The sequence below is a fragment of the Miniopterus natalensis genome, chromosome 4 (assembly GCF_054644295.1).
Source record: "Miniopterus natalensis isolate mMinNat1 chromosome 4, mMinNat1.hap1, whole genome shotgun sequence".
In the NCBI taxonomy this organism is placed as follows: Eukaryota; Metazoa; Chordata; class Mammalia; order Chiroptera; family Miniopteridae; genus Miniopterus; species Miniopterus natalensis.
This window is the reverse complement of record NC_142084.1, coordinates 79363538-79385498: the sequence shown is the minus strand read 5'-3', so window position 1 is coordinate 79385498 and position 21961 is coordinate 79363538. Positions and strand designations below refer to the sequence as shown.

The 21961-nt window shown below is 47.2% G+C and overlaps 1 protein-coding gene across 1 annotated transcript in view; it reads right to left on the bottom strand.

Annotated features, from left to right (window-relative positions):
- The window catches only part of AFAP1L1 (actin filament associated protein 1 like 1), a 33050-nt gene extending 15180 nt beyond the window's left edge, over positions 1–17870 (bottom strand). The window contains exons 1-9 of the mRNA XM_016210629.2: positions 17811–17870; positions 14564–14750; positions 13370–13453; positions 12586–12683; positions 11371–11479; positions 7434–7532; positions 6550–6761; positions 4005–4184; positions 1962–2054 (exon numbers count right to left, since the gene is read on the bottom strand). Of these exons, the coding sequence (XP_016066115.2) occupies positions 1962–2054; positions 4005–4184; positions 6550–6761; positions 7434–7532; positions 11371–11479; positions 12586–12683; positions 13370–13453; positions 14564–14750; positions 17811–17870 (1122 nt within the window). The remainder of the gene's footprint in view (positions 1–1961; positions 2055–4004; positions 4185–6549; positions 6762–7433; positions 7533–11370; positions 11480–12585; positions 12684–13369; positions 13454–14563; positions 14751–17810) is intronic.
- Between the last annotated feature and the right edge of the window lie 4091 nt (positions 17871–21961).

The window sequence follows — 21961 nt, the reverse complement described above, 5'->3', positions numbered from 1 at the left end:
ACTAAACTGCCAGCCAGACTCAGGACAGGACAAAATGACACCCACCCACCAGGTGGAATTATAGAGCTCTGAGTCCCTAAACCTTTCCTGCCAAGGACCCCACAGATCAGGCTCAGGGGTGCTTCCCTGTAACACATTATTGTGATGTAGGGAGGACAGGAGAGGCTGTGTGTTCCCCTCAATTTCCAAAGGCTGGAAAACTGGCAACTGTCACTGGAATACACTGGCAAAAGTATAAAGAATCACCCCCATACATTGTGAAACAGAAGTTATGACTCTATTTATTCTGCAACAGATGATAAGTTTTCACCAAGAGAGAAAGTGACACTGTGAGCACTTGGGAACTGACTTCATGATGATGGTGGCACTTCAGTCACGTGATTCCATGGAGAGCTAGACCCCCCAATACCACATCCCCACTCCCACTCCCCTGCAAGAATGCCATTCCAAATGTTTCAGCTACCCTCCCCTGTACACTCGCCCGCAAGAAAACTCATCTCTACAAGCTTGTGTCTTTTTCCTCTTTACATACCTTTTAAACTGCACCGCAGTATGTAACTGCAAGTATATGTGTACACACACACACACACACACACACACGCACGCACACACTTTCTCTCACACCATCAGCTTTGCTTTCCTTCAGGTCCCACTAACAGCAAAGGCTAAGTGAGGATAGGGTTGAGCTTCTCCAGCACACCGGGCACAGTCCCTACCCTTCCTATCTTAGTGACCTGACACTTTGCTTCTGCTGCTCCCTTCCCTTGCAGCCCCTGTCCCTTGGCTCACCTCTGCTCCAGTGAAATTTTGACCATTCTTTAAGGCTCACCATAAGTACATCTTCTGTAACCCCCTTGCCTCTCGAGCTAGCACAGGCTCCCATCCCCCTCACTGCAGCTCTCTAGGGCCACTCTAATAGGGCCAACAAGCTGCTCCTCCTCTCCAAGCCCAGCCACACTGACCTCTTTCTATTTCATGCTTCCTTCTGCTCTAGGGCCTGATTCATCTTCTTGGAATACCTTTTGCTTCTCCTTCCTTGCCAATTTTTCACCCTCATCGGAAATGTACTTCTCAGAGAAGACAAGAACAGGCTCCAGGGTACCCTCCTAGCACTTCAGAGCTTGGCATTTCTAAAACTGTGTGGTGATCTGATTCATGTCTGACTCCCCCTGGAAGGCAGTGGTTGTATGTTTGTTAGGATTGCACCCCAGTGGCTAGCTCAGTGCCTGACACACTAACTACTTGCCGAGTGGAGCTCAGGATGCCCCCCTTGAGAGACAGGATGGCAAAGTCATCAAGAGCCAGGCTGCCTGGTGGAAATCCTAGCTCTGTTTCTTTTTAACTATGTGATTTTAGGTAAATCTCTCTGTGTCTCAGCTTCCCCATATGAAAACATAACTTATCAAAGAGTTGTAGAAATTAAATTTGGTAATACATGCAAAGCATTTAGAACAATGCTGGCCATATAGTCATATTCTATAACTGCTGACCTTTATTATATCACATCAGACCTATGTATGTGGGTCTTAAACCTTCCTCTAGGATTTGGGGCTGAGTCCTTTTATCACAGTACTGGGCAGAGAATACATACTAGCACGTATTTGCCAACGGCCTGGCCAGCTACTAAATGAGTATTTCACTTACATTGCAATGGGGGACACTCCTTCTCCGGTTGACAAATACAATTTTATCATGGCTCCTTTCAAATGTAACCACTCCTGTCCTGGCAGGATTAGTCACTCCCTCCTCTGGCTTGTACTGCACCTTGGACATGGGCATTCATTCATTCACTAGAATTTATCAAGTGCTTACTGTTGTGCCTGTTCTGTGCTGTGTACTAATGGCTTATGTGACACCACTGTGGGTGTCCACTTCACCACCAGTGCAAGTCCCTCCATGGAAGAGCCTGTGCTGAGTCCCTACTTCCTGGCTCAGGGGAGACCTCGTGAAGACAGATATACCTTGTCTAGGTCCAGTCTGCACAGGAGGACTGGGGATCTGGGCATGTCTGCCCCCTCGGCCCCTGTGATCGGCTTGCTCACCTCTCGGATGACCTGTGGAGAAGACGCACAGCTGTGAGCAGGTGGGCAGGGATGCTGTGGAAGCAAAAGGAAATATAGGGTCTTTGTGGTCAGGGCCATTGAGCAGAGGGGTTGGGACCACTGGCAGGAGAGGTTAATGTGGCTTCCTGCCACATGTGTGGGCATATCAGGGCTTAAAGAGGCTTTCTCCTGTATCCCTTGAATTGAAAAGATATGGGGCTGGGAACAAAAGGCTTGGCTTCTAGACTTTGCTCCATTGCTTATTAGTTGTGTGGCCTCAAGGAAAGCCACTTGTCCTCTCTGGGCCTCTATTTCCCCATCTGTAACATGGGTTATAACTTCATTGGGTTGTCCGAGGACCAGCGAGATGATGTGTGTGAAGGGCCATGTGAACTGGGACGCCCTGCACAAGGGTGAGGGATTCACTTCTGTTGACTGTGTTGGACATTTACAACAGCCAGCGGGGCGGCCAGGGTTATCACTTCCATTTCAAAGATATGGATACTCCAGACTCCATGGCATTTACTTACCCATCCAAGGTCACACAACATAAGTATCCAGATCATGAAATAACAGTGGTCACCATTTGTGGTTTACCTGTCAGGTGACTGCATGGAATATTCCATTGTATCCCCACAACAGCCCTGTGGGGCAGGGACGACTATGGTCTCAATAAGTTACTAATTAGGATGATGAGGCTCCGAGAGGTGGAGCTGTGGTTGCAGGCCCTTAACCTCTGGGCTTCTGGAACTGATGTTAAGACAGGCGTCTTAACTCTGGATCTAGGGCTTCTTTCTCTGACCCACCCGTGCCTTGATGGCAGAGGCTCCACGAGCAGTCAGGTTCTCTCCCTTCCTTCCCTTCCTGAGACAAAGGCAGTAATGAGAAACACTAAACATTCCATTGGGAGAGCTGGTTATCACAGGAAGGAAGGGAGAATGGGGAGGGAGGGGCTTGGTTTCTTTGTTTCAGCAGGAAGATCACAGCTGGAGAGAGAAAGGTGTCAGAGTGAAGTGGAGGCAGGGCGCAGGGCCCCTAGTAAGGGTGTCTGGGGGTGTGGCCTTCACCATCACTGCACAGTAATCACTGAAAGTTACCAAGCCCTTACTGTCTGGCAGATACTATGTCAAATGCTCTCTAGAATTCTTACAAGAACCATTAAGTAGAGGAGGAAACAGAGGCGAAGTCATTTGCAGAAGAGCATACAGTCACTTAGGCCTGGGAGTTGAACTCAAGTTTGTATGTCACCCAAGTCCCCTGTCATCATCACGTTGCCACCCTGCCTATGGTCTTTGGTGTAGATTTCCTTGTTAGCTTCTAATCTTAGCCCCGACCACTTGGTTGTGTGGCCTTTGGCAAATCATGTCAGTTCTCTGTGCCTCAGTTTCCTCGTCTGTAAAATGGAAATAATAATAGTCCATTGCAAAGAGTAAATGAGGTCAGGTATGTAAAGCTCTTAGAACAATAAATGGCACAATAAATGGGTAGTAAGTGCCCAGTACATGATAACTCTAACTGTTCTGTGCAGCTGCAAGATGCAGAAGCTAGACTGTAGTGGACATTACAAGGATGCACATTTCATATAAGACAAGGAAGGATTTTCTCTTTTTTAAAAGAAAAAAATGATTATCTTATCTAATGATAAAATCAGCTTCCTTCGTAGATATTAAGCTCCTCATTCCAGGAGGTGTATAAGTGCAGGCCAGACAAGCCCACAGTAGGGATGTTAGGAAGGGGATTCAAATAATGAGAAGAAACACAGGCCTCCAGCCTGTGGTCTCTCTCCTGGAGATGCATGAGGCCCATTTCTACACAGAAGCCCTAGTCATGCACAGGCATCAACCCCCTCCCTTGAGCAAAGCCTGTTCTTCCAGGGACAGGAGCCCACCCCACTGAGGGCTGGTCCTGGGAAAAAGAGGAAGGAAGGAGGGCAGGTGGAAAGGAGGGCATAGGTCCCTGTACCTTCAGCCACTCCTCGGCCTGTTCCCGGCTCTGCAGTGCTAACACCAAGACCTCGGTAGCTCCCTGGGAGAAGCGCAGCTCGTGCCTCTTGTGCCGGCTGTCCTTGGGCACGTAGATGACATTGCAGGCATCCAGTGCCAGTCTCAGATGTGGCTGCCGGTCCTTGGAGCTTTTATAACACTGGACAGGAAGAGAAGAAGTCAGGACCTCCTAGAGTGAAGGGTGCAGGAAGGAAACACTCTTGTACAAAGGCTCAGGGGAGCTCTACCTATCCCATAGAGACAACCCTCCCCACCCAGCCCAACTCTGGGCATGGCCTGAAGATGGACTGTGACTGTTCACCCCAGAGAAGAGAGGGGGTATCTTTGGGCAATCTTCAGATCTCAAGGGCTACTGAGGGGCCCCAGGGAGCACAACTACCTATTAGGAAGAGATAAATTTTAGCACAATACCAGGAAGACCATTCTAGTCTAACGAACTTCTCTAAAGAGAAGAAACAGGCTGGCTTGGGAGGAAGTCAGCTCCCTGCTACTAATGGGCTACATGGTTGGAATGTGGGAAAGAGAATTCTAGCAGAGATAGAGGGTTGGGTTTCGGAAATCAATAGTTTATCAATAATGATTCTTACTTCCCAGCTCTTAATACAAGGCCAGCATTACCTTGCTACCAGAACCTGACAATGACATTACAAAAAAGGAAATTTATAGGCTAATCTCTCTCATTACAGTTGGAAAAGCCCTAAACAGAATATTAGCAAATAGAATCCAGACACATATAAAAAGCATACTGCATTAAGACCAAGTAGGGTTTATTCTAGGAACACAAAAGTGGTTAACATTAAAAAACCAACTATATCATTCATCATACTAACAGAAGAAAGGAGACAAATGAATCACTTATCTCAGAAGCAGAAAAAGTATTTGCGTCTTTTTATAACACAAACTCTTAGCCAACTAGGAATAGAAGGGAACTTCCTTAATATAATAAGGAACTTCTACGAACAACCCAGAGCCTTGATGGTGAATTACTGAAGCTTTTCCTTTGAGATCTGGACTGATACAAGGAAACTCTCACCACTTCTTTTTACATTGTGCTAGAAGTTCTAGCCTGTGCAATTAGTCAAGAAAAATAGAGGTCATACAGAGGGAAAAGAGCAAGTCGTGACCCTGGACCAATTCTGAACTGGGATTAGCCTTTCACTGCTGGTGAGAAAAGGTCATGTTTCAAATGGATATGTGTTAGGCAAGGCTTGTCAACAAACTTTTGTGTAAAGAACTGTTATTTTTTTCTGAAGTTATGCCCATTCTTCTACTTTGGAATTAAGGGTACATTTTCTTTTATGAAATAATAGTGATGAGAGATGGTGAACTAAAAAACACTTTAAGAAAGCAAGTGCTGCATGGGCTCCGTTTTGGGAAAGACCAATGTATGAAAATGAGGGTGGAAATAAGTCCATTAAAACTTAACAGGTGCGTCCTCCTTGGGGCAAGCCCACTCCAATTTACTTTTCGAGTGAATTGTCTTTCTCCTAAACTCTAAGAGTCCCCACAAGACTTGCAACCAAGGGAGCAATGGGCAGCAGCAGCTCGTCCCTGGCTAACCCCCGAACCTGTCTCCAAGGCTCCGTTTTCTCTGATTTTCTAGTGAGCTGACAGCAGCCCCGCTTTGGTGCACTTCTTTCTCATAAAGTTTCTAGAGAGCCAAAGCAGACCCGCCTAGGCTCTCTCCTACTGCTGCTTCTATCCTAGGCCCTTCCTTGCTTCACTGTCCCCAGCTTTAGTAACCATAATCCCCCCTCCCCGCAAAAAAACCTTAACGCTGGTTAGCTCTTGGTCAATGGGATTATAGGTGGTGTTTTTAAAAATCATTTGTTTCATTTTGTTTTGCACAAGTTTTATAAATAAATACTTGCATAATGAAAAACAGTAAACATTGTTTTAATCCGCGCCCAAGGATACTTTTTCCATTGATTTTTAGAGAGAGTGGGAGGGAGGGAGGGAGGGGGAGAGAGAGAGAGGACAGAGAGAGAGAGACAGACATCAGTTGGTTGCCTCCCACACCAGTCAGGGCTAAACATTGTTTTAAAATGATAAAAGCCCAGCTGGAGTGGCTCAGTTGGTTGAGTACCCTCCTGTGTACCAAAGGTTGCCGGTTTGATTCCCTTGGGGCACATACCTGAGTTTTGGATTTGATCTCCAGCCAGGGAGCATATGGAAGGCAACTGATCAATGTTTCTCTCTTGTGTCGATGTTTCTCTCTCCCTTCCTCTCTCTAAGCATGTCCTCAGGTGAGGATTAAAAAAAATAATTAAGTGATAAAAAATTTGGCTCTGGCTGGGAAAGTCTGTGTCAGGTCTAATTTTTGGCTTTTAAAAAAAATTCTACTCCAGTGGCAGATCACTGATCTTCAAAACACCAGCCTTTGAGCCTCTGTGCACAAAGCAAGCCCAGAGTAGCCGAGGCAGACACACCCAGACACACACACAGATACACAGGCATGCACAAGTCCACATGAGGCCGAGAGGAAGATGTCCGCACCCACTCACCAGGAGCTGGTCCTCCTTGATGACGGTCAGCTGCTTGGCCCACTGCCCAAAGCGCTTTTTCCGCAGCAGGAAGGCACATATCCTGCAGTCTCTCACCAGGTGCATGGAGGCCTCCTCGGAGGGCCACTGGTGCATGGGCTGCAGGCCCTTCCCTTCCTCCTCCTCCTCGTCATAGGACTCATAGGAGCTGCTCATTGCGTCAGAGTCATTGTCTGCAGGCGCCATGGGAAAGGACCTGCCACTGTGCCATCACCTGTGAGGCACCTCCCTACCCCTCTGCAGGCATCCCTGCTCTGGGGCCCAGGGACCATGAAGAGGTAGGTGTGAGGTGTGATCACGATAATGACTAAACACCCCCCATGGGTGCTGTATTTTACATTTCCCACTAGCTTTGTGGCCTTGGCGACTTGACTTCTCACAGCTTTAGTTTCCTCATCAGCACAATGGTCATAATGAACAAAAGTATCATAGTATCTACTAAGTGGGGCTGTTGGGAGATTCAATGAATGTGGAGTTTAGTTAAGTGCCTGGCACCCAGTGAGTGCTCTGTAAACATCAGTGATTGTCACTACCTCATCATCTTCTCATCTTCTCAGGTCACTCTCACGACACTCCAGCAAATCCCCATTTTATACATAAGGAAACTGGAGGCTCAAAGAGAATAAATGACTCATCTGAGGTCAGTCACCAAGAGTCAGGGCAAGGGCTCCATCGGGGGCTCCTGACTCCTGTGCCAGTGATCTTTCCACTGAATCCTGAGGCCAGTGAGGACAAGGGCTTTGGGGCCTCCATGGTGATGCCAGTGGGTTCAGGCAGGGTGGCACGTGCATGCCAAGGGTCAGGTCAAGGGGACAGAACCTACCGAAGGCCCACCTGTTACTTACAGGAGTTCTTCAGCTCTCCGTTCATCCTGGTCGAGGGGTAGCTGCTGTCTGCGTCCTCATAGTAGCCATCCACAATGGAGTGGGCTGGGCTGCAGCCATCTGTGAGGTTGGCAGAAGGAGCCCCACTTTGGAGAAATGTAGGCAGAGCCCAGGGGCCAGGGCTGGGGAAGACCCTGGATACCATTCCCCACTCAGGGGAGAGAGAGTGGCACTCCCTGCAGCTCTCCCCAGCCAGGGTGTGGGGCCTCCTCAATGTATCTCATCTACTATAGCTCCCCCTGTGCCCTCTTTGCTCCCATCACCAGGAACTGCCCTGGTGGGCCCTGTCACACCTCCAGGCCTTGTTCATGCTGTTCCCTGTACCCTCTTATTTTCTCCCAGAGAACTCCTACTCACCTTTCAAGACCCAGCTCAAAGACCTTTTCTCTGACCTTGGCAGGCAGAGAGTGATAAGCCCTTCCTCAGTGACCCCAGAGCACTGGTGTGTGGATGTGTGTCTTGGTCATAGCTTGGTCCCCGTACTGCATAGAGCGGTGACCCTGACCCCCTCGCTATTCTGCCTTTGCCTCATTCTCTGCCACCGCAGCCCTTCTGCTTGCACTCCCTGATACACCTCCCTTGTTGTCAGAGCCATTCCCCTTCTAAGCCTCTGACTACGAAGGAGGAAATGGACTAGAGGAGGTAATAATAATGTACACAGAAGTTACACAGCAGCTGCCCGTGCTGGATTTTCACAACACAATCTCATTCGGGTGCAGCACAGTACATGGCTGGGCACTATCTCAAATTTTATTCTATTTCAGAATGATCAGGTGTCTTTTTAAAATGCAGACCCTTGGGTTGTATCCCCAGAAATTCTGATTCACCAGTGTGGACTGGGCTGAGAAATCTACACTAAAAACCCCTCAACTACTTAATAGGACATTTGAAAACATATGTAAAAACAGAAAATATATTGAACTCCAAGGAGTTGGATTTTTTTAAAGAAACAACAACAAGGTTATTTTGATGTAGATCATCTCTGGAACACACTCTGAAGTTCAGTGGGTTAAGGGCATATGCTTTGGGATTGATCAGATTTCAGTTTAAATCCACCTCCACCATTTGCTGAGTGACCTTGGAAAGAAAACAGTTTCTCTGCGTTTGAGCTTCTTTACCTTAAAGTGACATGCACAGTTCCCACCTTGGATTAGTGATATAATGCATATGAACTCCCAGCACAGTGCATGACACACACAATGTGCTAGAGAAACGCCAACAATCATTATTATCTCCTCCCATTCCCATAATGCAGGGATGTAGGGATCAGCCCCATTTTACAGATGAGGAAACTGAGCTACACACAATTTGTTAGTGACAGAACCTGGATGAGAACCAAGATTGCCAGCTTAGGGGACGGAGGCACAACCCCTCCTTCAGAAAGCCTTCCCTCACCCAGTCCAACTAGCTCTCACACCACACTGCTCTTCAGAGCACTGCTCTGGGCTCCCAGGCCCTGCTGTCCATCTGTTTCCGCAGGATGGCAGTGCTCAAATTCTTAGTGACTGGGACATCCAGTTCTGTCTCCCAAGTGAGGCTCAGAGCCTGCCTTTCCCAGCAGGTACTCTGAAGCCTTACATGCTGGTGACATGTCCGTGAGGTGGACTGGGGGAGTCAGGACCAGAGGGGTGGGGGTGGGGGTGGGGGAGGAGTTGTTGTGAGGGAGAAGAGGGAAAGGCACCCTGGCCAAAGTGCTCAGACACCTGGCAGGGCTGGACACTGAGTATGAGAGGAAGGATACTCCCTGATGGGCTTGGCGCTCTCTCCGTGGACAGGTCCCTGGCCCTTCCTGAGGCCCTCCCTCCCCTACTGCCTCAGGGCCCCTGCTGCTTCCAGAGGCGGATTCTCTGTCCCAGCCAAGAGCGGAGTGAGTTCTCTGGGGAGGTGGAGGAGCCTCATCCAGCTGAAGGGGCTTCATCTGGGATTCAGGGCCACAGCAGCACTTCATTCCCTTCTTCCTCCCCTGTTCTCCAGTGGAGAAGATAAAGTCACCTGCTCCACATACAAACAGCTGCTTACAGTGACATTCGACCCCACGACTATGAAGGCTGAAGAGAGCGACTGATCATCTGTCCAACCTCACCATTTCACTTTGTTTTACCTAGTTTAGTAATCATAAAAATAATATACGGTAGCCCAAAGGTGGAAACAACCCAAATGTCCATCAACTGATGAATTTAGGATAAACAAAATGTGAAATATTATTTGGCTATAAAAAGGAAAGAAGTACTGCTATATGCAATGACATGGATGGACCATGAAAACATTATGCTAAGTGAAATAAGCCAGAATTAAAAGGCCACACATTGTATGATTCTATTCTATGAAATATGCAGAAAAGGCGAATCCACAGAGATAGAAAGCAGATTGGTGATTGGCAGGGGCTCAGGAGAGGGGAATAGGGAGTGACTGCTTGGTGAGTATGGGATTTCCTTCTGCAGTGATGACAGTGTTTGGGAACTAGATAGTGGTGATGGCTGTACAGCACTGTGAATGTACTAACTGGACACTTTAAAATGGTTGAAATGGTCAATTTTCTGTTACATATATTTTACTACAGTAAAAATATATGCCCATAGTGAAAAGCACAATCAGCACAAAACAAGTTGAGTTGGGAATATATGCTCCCTTCGAGTGGGAATATAAGCTCCCTTCACCCAGATTTCTCTTCATTTTCCACAGGGAAGTACTGTTAAGAGTCTCTTGTATATCCTAGAAAAATGGTTGAAATGAATGTGTGTGTGTGTATCCTGTTAAAAATAAGTGGAGTCATGTTATATGCAGTATTCAGTGTTTTGGTTTTTTTTCTGTGACTATATTAGAATTTATTTCTGATCAGCACAGGCGACCTATTTTATTTACTTCTTTTGTGGTTGGAAAATATTCCAGCACACAAACATTATCGTATACATGTTCTACTACCATGCAAGGTCATCCAAAAACCATCATGTAGTTTCTTGTATGGAATGTTAAGTCCTTACACCTAAGCCAGTGACTTATCTGATCCTCAGAGAAACAGATACCTCTTGCAACACTGAAGGAGACCGACTGAGAGACAAGTCAAAACCAAACACTCTCCTTTCATGGCCAATTTAAGAGATTTTTTTCAAAGATAATTTGTACCAGTGCCCTCTAAATTATTTTATTGTACTCACCTATCAGTAAAAATGTAATCATGAAATATAATTACAGTTGTTCATGTATAAATTGCATATATATAAATATTATGTATGTGTATATTACACGTATACAATTATATTGAAACTATAAGCATCATGCTATTCTTAGATTATAAATACTACAAAACATTCACATAGAAATTTTAAAAAGATGCGTCGATCTAGATATAAATGAAGCTTCTAATGCTTCTGCCTACATCATCTCATAAATCCCCTGGGGTGCTCACAACTCTACTCTGAAGACCTCTGATTTTGACCAGGTACTTTTTTATCATATGCCTTGACTTCATAACCTAATCCACCTGTAAGATATGATTCTGCTGAAACATACATCATTTCACCAGTTCACTGAAAGAGGAGCACTGAGGTTAGCATGAGCTTTAGGGCCAGGAACTGTGGCGTAGTGGTTATCTGTGTATTTCCACCTAGCGCATTTACATGTGTGTATCTAGCCCCTCTTTCTTATTTTGAGGGTAGGGGAACAGAGGCCCAGAGAGGGGAAGAGGATTGTCCAAGGCCACAAAGAACGGGGACTAGAGCCCAAATTCCTGACCCCCGGGTCCACACCCACGGATATACCCAGGATGTCACTAAATAGGCCATTCATTCAGGCATCTACTCCTCAGGAAGTAGGTATAGCTGGTGGGAGCCAGGCTTGGAGCTTCAGAAGAGGAGCCTCCTGCCCCTTGCCCTCCACTCCCAGGGGGACCAGAACTTACTGTGAGAGCTGATGTATTCAGGGGACTTGCCTGGCCCCAGGGGAAGGGCCTCCTCATAGTAGTCTTCAGGTGGAGGCCTGTTTGGGAGTGGTGGAGGCAGGTCTGCTGCCTGGAGCAAGAAGAAAGAGGTATGTGAGACTAAGAAGGCCAGGAGAACAGAGGGGAACAGCAGAATGACAGGAAGGAGGCTGGGGAGAGAGAGGCAGGAACTCCTAGAAGGCGGGATCTGACTGTGTAGCTATAATATCTAATAGACTTGCAGAAAGGCAGAGCTGGGAAACCTTAAGAGTTTATTTGGTTGGTCCTGTGTTTCTTATCCAAATTATTTAAGCATCAGGGCTCCTCTGTAATATCTAAAAGTTTTGTGGACTATCACGTAGAAGTTGTTATACACTTGAGTGAGCAAATGCAAAATTATCAAAAGCTACTGTGAGTTCTGCAGCACCCTACAACCACCTCTACAGGACAAGTAAACGTGAGACATTATTTAGTGAAGCAGTATTGTCTCGTGGCCAAGAGCTTAGGTTCTAGGGCCAGGGAACCCTGGCTTTACAGCTACACTCTATTACTTTATAGTTGTGGGACACCGACATGTCACTTACTCTCTCTGAGCCTCAGTTTCCTTACCTGTAAAATGAGGATAACCTCACTCAGTTGCTGTGAGCATTTAAAGGACTTAATTGTGGTCAACAGTTGATACTGTTGATGCTGATGATAGTGAATTATGACGTTGACAGACTATGCTTGATGTGATTATGAGTCCCTTACCCTAATTCTATGGCCCCGAGGCTTGGAACCCTGGATATAATCCAAACCTTCATTTTGTAGGTGAAAAATTCAGGCTCACATAGAGTGAGTGCTTTGCCTAAGGCCATGCAGCAGTAGGGAAGAGGGCAGAGACCACTCAACTTCTGGTCCAGAGCTTTCCCTCTCACTCCACCTATTACTGCAAGGACAAGTCATGACATAACCCTTTGCCTCATCTTTGGGCCTGATGGGACAGGTCAGTTCACTACATTATCTCTGCTCAGAAGGGACACAGTGAGCATGAGTCGTTGAAATGTTCTCATGGTGCGGTTTTTGCCTTTACCACATGGAAGAGAGAACAGGGTCCTGCACATCCAGGAGTGTCCCCAGCATCAGCGGGGCAGCTTCCCTTGCCCCCTCCAGAGGAACAAAGGGCCTGAGGGTGTGAGAAGCCAGTCTATGACTCACGTGTTTCACAGACGGGCTCTTGGCTGACTCAGGGCTGGCTCCTTTGCTGGGCTCCCCATCGTCCTCTGGCATGTCCCGAAGGTCGCTCAGGTCACAGTCTGTGAAGCATCAGGCCATTGGGCAGAGAAAGCCGAGGATAAGCATGGCAGAGCAGGAAGAGGGCTGGACTTGGGGTCAGAAGGCCTCTACCACCAAACTCCATTAGTAACCCTAGTGAGCAAATCACTTTCTTGCTCCGAGACTTGGTCTTCTCGTATGTAAAGTGGCTTTGTTTGTCTCTCAGGGTTATGGAGAGAGTCAAATGAGATAAATTTTGGTACAATGCCCTGCAAATCTGTAAGGGTTATGCCGTGAAAGCAGTGTCTTCCCTAAGTCTTTCAGCCCTAACACTCTCTCGCCTGACCCATAGCCTTCTTCCTATGTCAAGGAGTGTTGTCTTCCCTCAAGATGAAATGGCACTGCACACTCTCTGCATGCAGCCCAGCTCAGCTGCTCCCATGCCCATGGTGCCACTGCATCGCTCAACCCAGGGTCCCAGGCGGCCATTGCTGATGAGTGCAAAGTAGCAGGCTTGCATGTTCATCTCTTCCTTTCCTCAAGTTTTGGGGATGATTTCCCATAACTATACAGGTTTGATTAGACTTTCAGACCTGGCAGGGCCCAGAGAGGCCCAGGGACTTGCCTAAAGTGATCAATGTTGTCATGTTGGAGCCAGGCCCAGGTGCAGGTATTTCCCTGCCCATCCAGGACCCTTCCACAGACAGTCTGGGAAAGGATCACTTACCAAATTCTTCAAAGAGGGACTCCACGAAGCTGGGCCCAGAGTGGAGGTCGGCTGTGTTCACATACAAATAGGAAACTTCTTTTGCTGGGAGGAAGGAGAACATGCCAACAGTGAGGAGGGAGGGGACCTGCAGCTGCTGACTCTGAGGACGACCCAGGTCTCCATTGCCCCACTTGGACTTCTATCCCACACAGGACACAGCACTCAGTTTGCAAAGCATGTGGGCAACCGAAAGGATTCCCTTGGTTTCAAACCTTGTTTTCATTTTTACATTGTTACTGAGATCTCCTTCTCCAAGTGAAAGGATGCCCAGAGCCCTGTATAGAAAACAAATACAGGGGCTGCTCTGGAATTGGCCAGGGATGGAGGCTCCTGCAAGCTCAGCAAACCACTGCCCCTTTCCTCCTCCCAGTCCTGTGAGGGCAGCCAGTGACATCAGCCTGTTTTATCACTGGAAAGTGAGGCTCAGAGTCACTCAGTAGTGACTTCCCAGCATACCACTCAGACCCCTTCAGTAGTGTGGGACACAGGAACAGCTCATTGGGGTTCACTGAGCTCTTGATTTACGTCATCTCATGGGCTGACTTGGGGTGTAGAGAAAAGGCTGGAGCAGATGCGGGGGCCTTGCTGCTGGGAAGACAGTGAGGCAGAGAAGCTGTGGGAAGTAGAGGGCAGGGAATGAATAATGTGGGGTTGGTGTACTGCTCATAAAGGTGGTGTATGAGAATGTGTGTCTGTTTAGGAGTGTGTGATGTGTATGTGCTACGTGTACGTGTGTGTTGTGTGTGAGAGCATGTGGGGTATGACAGATGTGTGTCGTGTGTTGTGTATGAATGCATGCTGTTGGTGAGAGTCGCGTGTGTGCAGTGTGTCACGTGAAGTGTGTATTTGTTATGGATGTGCTGTGCATGTGAGGCGTATGTGAGAATATGGTGTGTGTGAGTGTAGTATGTGGTGTGTATGTGAATGTGTGGAATGTGCATCGTGTGCGTGAATTTGTAGTGGGTTGAGGATGGAGAAGCACAGAGAGCTCAGGCAGGGTTGTGGTGAAGGGCCAAAGTGGATAAGGACATTGGACAGACCACGCAAAGTATTAAATGCTGTGCTGTGAGGCTTAGGCTTCCTCCTGCCAGCAGGCCCTAGGGTGCTACTGAAGGTATTCGAGGAGCTCTAGGCAGAGTGCTGACGTCTGACCTGGGAGAGGCTGCAGGCTCTGCAGGATGGACGCCACGGCCATCTTCTTCTCCAGGGTGGTGTCGCTGAGGTATTCATGGTCCAGGAGGCTGAGCAGCCCCGTGAGCTCGGGGAGCAGCTGCTCCAGCACTGAGAAGGAAGCATGGTCACAGTGCTGTGCCCAGGATCCGGGCCCTGCTCCCATCCCCTAGAGGCCAGGGGAGCAGGGGACAGAGGGTAGGGCTGGGTGCAACAAGGAGACCTCAGGCCTTCACACAGCTATCCCAGTGCTGTCCACCCAGCCTTCCTTGGGAGAGCCCTGCTCAGTTAACTGTGACATTCCTCTGGGCTTCTCCACTCTGCCTCAGACCTCATATGGCCTTTAGCTTGAGGACTGAACCTCCCAGGCTCATTCTGGCAACTCTGAGCCCAGGTAGCCTGAGGAGAGGCACTTAGGCCTCCCTTTGTCCCAGCATGCCCTCTGCTTTGTAGACTCAGGGACGCTTTTTCACTGCAGCTCAGGCTCAGTGCAGGTCCCAGGCTGTAGCCCCTGGCCATCCAGGACACAGGCAGGAAGGGAGCCTTCCTGTCCCATCAGTCCATAGACTTCAATCTCTGGAACCTTCTGTTTCCGGTGCCTTGGCAGGAGCCAAACTAAACATTAACCCTTCCCATCCCAGGCCAAAACCCATCATTACCATTTTTTTCCTTCCATGCTATGCCAGTGTTTTTCAAACTTGAGTGTCTATAGAAATTAGCTGGGGATCTTGTCAAATGCAGATTCTGACTCAGGACATCTGGGTGGGAATTGAGAGTCTGTATTTCTGACAAGCTCCCAGCTGCTGCTGCTGCTGCTGGTGGTTGAGACCACATGGAGTTGCAAAATCGTAGAGCACAGAATCCTTTAAAAGCTGGAGCGTGCCAAGACCATGATGTCATTGACATCTCCCCGTCCTGAACAGTAACAGGAACTTGGTTTGCCTTAGAGCTGAAGAGCAGCCTCATTACAGTAGTAGTATTGTCCTGCTTTGCAACTTGTCAGTCCCTTGTGCCTAATAATAACAGCTAACCTGTGCCAAGCTGTGCTAAGCCCTTTCATACTTGCAGTCTTATTTAAATCTCACATCAAGCACTTTATTATGTCCATTATATGGAGGATGAAACTAAGGCTCAGAATGATTAAATAATCTCCAGGTCACACAGCCACCACGGCCTTGACTGGACTGGTTCCCTCACTCTATTCCTTTACCCATAGCACCATAGTGTGAATCAATATTTTATTCCTTTAAATTGATAAGTAATATTCCTATCAGTTGTCCCCTCTGTCCCTTCCTTCTTCTTCCCCTTCCCTCCCTTTCTTTCCATCCTCTCTTTCTCTTTGCTGTGAGGTTCCAAACATTTCTTCTTGCTGCTCTCAGCAAGTGCCTGAGTGTGGCAGCATTCCTGCTTCTAAAACTCTCCTGCTTCTAACTTAAGGTTTGCTACGATTTTTTCTAAAGTAATAACAATTAGGTTGTGAGTTCTCTGCATTTAAAAACATGAGCTAGAGTACTCAAGCTTTGTAACACTTTTTGTTTGTTTTTCTCCTGGTCCTTGATGGGGTTCCTGTCATAGGACCTTAACTTCGAAGTGTTTTTCGTTTAACTGAGATGTGACCAAAAGTGCAAAGGAGGAAACTGAAGGAATCTGGGTGGAGCAGATGGGGCATGAGGAGCTGCCCAGGGCTGCTGGTGGTATCTGCAGCCTGGAAGGAGCTGGCAGGCAGCAGGTGGCAGAGGGAGAGCCACCTAGCATTTCCAGAGTACAGTTGGCCAAGGGAGTGAGCCAGGAAGGAAGGCTCAGTTTGCAAGCAGTGAATGGGTAGGAGCCCTTCCCTAGAACTGAACCGTTATAGTGTGTTGGGAGTTATCCTGCGTCATCTCATTTAATCCTCATAAACCACACAAGAGGTATGTTTTATTGCCGTCTGTGCCCTACAAGGCAGGAAACAGAGGCTTGGAGAAATGAGGTCATCCAGCCAGTAAACAGTAAGGCCGGGCCTTAAGCCCAGGTCTGTCCGACTTCAAAGCTTGCCCCCCTGCTCCTGAATCTTCCATCAGAAGACTTTGGCTCAGAGCAGCAGAGGCCAAGCTGGGGTGGGGAGCAGGCGGGCAGCCCCTCAAAGCCCTCCTGCTGAGGGCTCTGGGCTATGACTTCACTGGGGCCCCTGACCTGGGGGTCCCCTTACTGGGTGGATGAGAGACCCTTACTGTGGGTCTGAAATTCCTGCTCAGTGGGCCTTTCTCCACTGGCCCCTTTGAACTTCAGAGCCCTAACTATGAATATCTCAAAGAAGAAAAACAAGTATCTCAAAGCACACACCTGACTTAGCAGTGGGATCTCATCCCAGGGAGAACTGTACACTTCATGCAGGAAAGCTCGGCTTTTCAGTACAGAACTCCTCCAAAAAGCTGGCTTTCAGGTGCAGTGAACACAGAGGTGCCTTTGATGGCAGCTTTGTCTTTTAGACCAAATAATTCAAGCCACAAGGATTTAAACCACAGAGAATTGAATTTGTAGAAAAATCACATAATGCATATGACAAATGGTTCTGCCAGGGCTCATACAGGACAGCAGACTCAAATTTTAGCAAGAATAAGACTCTCCCGGAGGGTTTGTTGGAAATGCAAATTCCCAGACTTCCTATCAGGAGAGTCAGATTCAGTAGACCCTGTACTGGGACCCAGCAATCTGCATTTTATTATATATATATTTTTTAAAGTATGTTTTTATTGACTTTTAGAGAGAGAGGAAGGGAGAGGGATAGAGAGAAACATCCATGAGAGAGAAACATCATCAGTCGGCCGCCTCTTGCACGCCCCCTACTGGGAATCGAGCCCACAACCCGGGCATGTGCCCTGGCCAGGTGGAATCTGCATTTTAATAAGTACTCCAGGTGATTCTGATGCAGGAGGTCAAAGGTTGAATCTTTGAAAACTACTCCACCAGAAAACACTTACTATGGGGCATGCTTGTGACCACAGGAAATGTGGGAAGACCTCTCTCATTCCTTAAGAACTTATCCTTAGCCATCCCCTTGTGAAAGGACTGAGAGGCAAGGTGGGAAGAGTCCTACAGAACATTATACTAGCTGCAGCATAGAGCCTTGCTTAAGAGAGCACAGCAATTGGGCTTTGGGGTCAGACCTGTGCAAATCAGAATTCCTGTGATGCCATTCCAAGCTGTACCGAATGGGCACTTGAGAGAACTCTGAGCCCTGGTTTCTCACCTGCAAAATGAGAGTGATAGGGTCCCGACCGCCTACGCTGGGAGAACTAGGCTGGGTCATGCTTGTGAAGCACTGAGCATGGTGCTGTGCCTGGGGCCAGCACTCATTCTGTTAGGGCCATGGTATTGCTGCTGCTATTCTTTTTGTTGTTGTTAATCCTCACCTGAGGATATTTTTTCCACTGCTATTCAGAGAGAGTAGAAGGGAGGGAGGGGGAGAGACAGAGAGAAGGAAACATCGATGTGAGAGAGACACATCGACTGATTGCCTCCCGCACGTGCCCCAACCAGGAGTGGGGAGTGAATCTGTAACCCAGGTACGCACCCTTGATGGGGAATCAAACCAGAGACCCTTTGGTGCGTGGGCTGAAGCTCTAACAACTGAGCAACACCAGCCAGGGCATGGTGCTGCTATTCTTAATACTCCCCATAACTGTACAGACTCCAGAGTATTGATAGTACTTTGGGACAGATTTGCTACAGTTGTTGTAACAAGTTCCACGAGGACAGGGACTGTGTCTCAATCATAGTAGATGCCCAGTGAGCATTTATTCAATGGACACGATTTTAACTCTCAATTTAAAGAGGGAAAGTGAGGGTCAAGGAGGTGATTTGACTTGGCTGTGGTCACACAACCAATTGAAAATTAAAGTACCTTGTGCTAAATCCACACTAAGCTTGATGCTTAGATGAGTCATAAAGGAGCACAGGCTGTGCACAACCTGGGTCCCCTCCCAGCCCTGCTGGTTTCCAGTTGTGGGCCTCTGGGGAAATGTCTTAACTTTGCTAAGCTTTCAGTGCACTCAGCAGGTGCTCTGTTCATTCCTAGGTGACTCCTGGCAGCTTCAGGTGCAGTAGTAGGCACAAGGGAGGGGGAATCTGGGGGCAAGAGGGCAGCAGGGGACTCTGCAAACCCTACCACGTGGACTGTTCATGTCTCTGGGCCTGACACTGAGCTTGAGGTGCTTATGGCAGTGGGAAGCAGTGGGTCCACTTCCCTCAGTGCTCACACTCTAAGACCCCCTCCATGTCAGGTGAAGGGGACAGCATCTTCCAGTTGGAGGGGCAGTGATGCAACCTAGAAATCCTGTGCCTGTTGTCCCCAGTCAGGAAAGATCTCCTTCACCAATTCCTAACCCGCCCCCTTCCATCTTCGCTTTTGGTCTACATCGTTTCTGCTTTCTGAGGACAGACGGGGGCATCAAGGACAGGACTGTCTTTTATGTCTAAAGTTTATTTAGAACCACGAATAAATTTCATTGATCTTGTTTGGTTTAGTTAAGCCTTAGGGAGGTACAGTGAATCCCAATGAGGAAAAAACACAGGAAGAAATGGTTTAATCATTGTTTATAAGTCTTCAGTCTTTCACTATGTGGGACAGGCAAGCACAGAAACCCAAGATGGGCAATAATTGTTCTCTGGGATGCAAAAACGTTTGCCAAATAAAATTACAAACCTATTTTAAAATATATCTAAGATTAGGCCACAAAGTGTTTATTGTTTCTGGTGAATAACCAACTAAGGCTAAGATCAATTTTCTTTCTGTTTCCCTCCCCTCCCCACGTAATTGAAATAAAAAGGTACAGAGCAGAAATTAAGCCACAGGCAAAAAGCACTGTTACTTGCTCCCAGGACTGCAGCCCTGGTCCATATCCCTGGTCCACACTCCTGATGCAGCTTGAGAGGGAAACCTTCAAGCAAAATGCTTAGCGATGCCAGTGCAGTTCCAGTGCAGGGAAGGTCGGATTCATTTAGAGGTCACATGACATGGCACTGAGTCTAATTTCCATGACAAGAGAGAAGTGAATAAATTAATCTTCAGCAAACCACAAGAATAGCAACCTTTGTTTTGCCTCCTACCAGGTGGGCTCAGTTGACTTCTGATCTCATTCCTGGTCACCTTTTAGACTCTGGAATTTACAAAAATGCTTGCAAACAGCTTACAAGTGAGAATTTCAGTCACTGCAAAACAGTAGGAGGAAACACAATTTCTCCTTTCCTCACCTCACTATTTGAAGAGTGTCTTTAAAACAAAGATAACTCATCCTTCTTTGTTTTCAAAGTCAGAGGAAATGCAACTAGCATGGTTTGAAGATGGAAAATAGGAAGAATTGTCAGAATGTGGTTTTATGAAGGGCCTACAATTTTTCTTTTGGTTTATTCAAATTTCCTTTCTCATTTCCAAATAGCAAAGCAAACTAACCCAATTTCCATCTCATAAAGGCTCCTGACCTAGAGAAAGAACCAGTGTATTACTTTAAAAAATTTTGAGTATGATTTTAGAGATGACTCTGTATTTGTGTTTGAACAAGCTAGCACATTAATGAGGTATGACCCATGAGAGCAGTGGAGAGGCAGGTTGCCCTGGAAAGGAAAGCAGTACATTCAACAGATGTGACCTCAGTGTTTGGTGGGAGAAGGAAAGGAAGAGGAACCTCTCTTGTGGCCTTCCAACCCTGCAGGCCCTTCCAAAGAGATCTACCTCCAGGCTGCCTTCATGCTCTGTTCCTCAGCCTCTTAACCCAGGGCTTTTGCATATGCTATTCCCTCTGCCTATCAGAACTCCCTTCTCCTGAAACCAGTACTGCCCCCCTTCAACTATGGATTCACTCATGACTTCCTAAGGGAAACTCTCCCTGTCCTCTGGACCACAACCATTTCCTATTTATGTTGTCACAGCATCATTCTCCCATGGTACTTTTTATGGTGAAAAGTTATATTTACTTACGTCTTTCTTTGATTAATGCCCGTTTCTCCCACATGAGCCTGAACTCCCTGAGGGCAGGAATAGTGCCAGCTTTTGCTAGTGCCTGACAGAGATAAGTACTTAAGTATTTGTGGAATGAATGAATTCTTGAAGCAAACTTTTCTTCAGGGATGATAAAGTATAATGGCTAGTTGATGTGATTTTAAAACCAGGTCTGTCCTCACAGTGGTTCAGTATAGTAAAAAGATGCTAAAAAAAAAAAAAAAAAAATGGAAACAAAAAGCCCTGAGGAACAAAAGGAACCAGAAGCCCAGTTGTTTAAGCTCCCAAAACCCTATTTGGTTGAATTTGTACCCACGGTGTAAGTATGGCTGCCAGTAATTTAGTGATGCCCATTTTGTAGTTGGTGGATTTTAATCTTAACATATAAATTAGGAAACTAACATATATTGAACAATCCAAACTACTTGAGTTCAAGTCCTGTTTCCGCATTTCCTAGCTGTGCACCTTTGGGGCACTTACACAACCGCCCCATTCCTCATGTGCATCGTTGGTGACCTATGAGTACACCACCTCATCAGTGGGAATAGGCCCTAATACATGAGAATGTGCCTGGAACAGTGTCTGGCACATAGTAAATACTCAATAAATGTTAGCTATTTACATTATTCTTCCACTATTACCATGTAAGTCATACTCTGCTCTAAGAGAGTTACAGGTACTTGTATTATTTTACAGAATTTCATTCTTATGACAAGGTGGGCTAGCCCCATTTTGCAGGTGTGGGAACTGAGGATTGCAGAATGGGAAGAATACTGGGGAGCTACTCAGGGATGCCTCCCGCAGTGCTCCTTCAGGCTGCTACTTTTGTCTATGTCCAGCTCTGGGTTAACCAGCAGAGAAGCCTCCAGGAACACAGGTGAGGCCAGTAGAATTGCCCCTTCACTTCAGGGGTGCAGAAATCTCTCCTTCCCCTGCCCACAGTCTCTTCCAAGCCGTTGCAGATCTACCCATTTGGGGCTATGGGGACATCGCACTTCCTTCCTTTGAATTTACAAGCACTTCTCTAAGTCCAAGTGAAGGCCAAACAGTGGGCAGAACATTGGAGGGGACCACACTGGTTGGAGTAGCATTGTTGATCACTAAAACAAACACTTCCTGTTGTCCCAGAGTGTACAGGGAAGAGTCTTCATGGTTCATGTGGGCTGGAAAAGAATGAAAAAAGAGTAGCAAAGAAATCCCAGCTACAAAGTCAATGCCTTAGTGCCAACTGCTTTCCAGGAGTTAAATATAGCGCTGGTGTGAGGGAGGGCAAGGGGGAGCGAGGTCACCTTGGAAGACTTTTGTGTGTGTTAATTAAAGCTCTTGCAGGAAACTGAATATCCTTTATGCTGAAGAGAATAGTACAAGTTTGACTCCATGGGACAGAAACACAAAATCCTGAG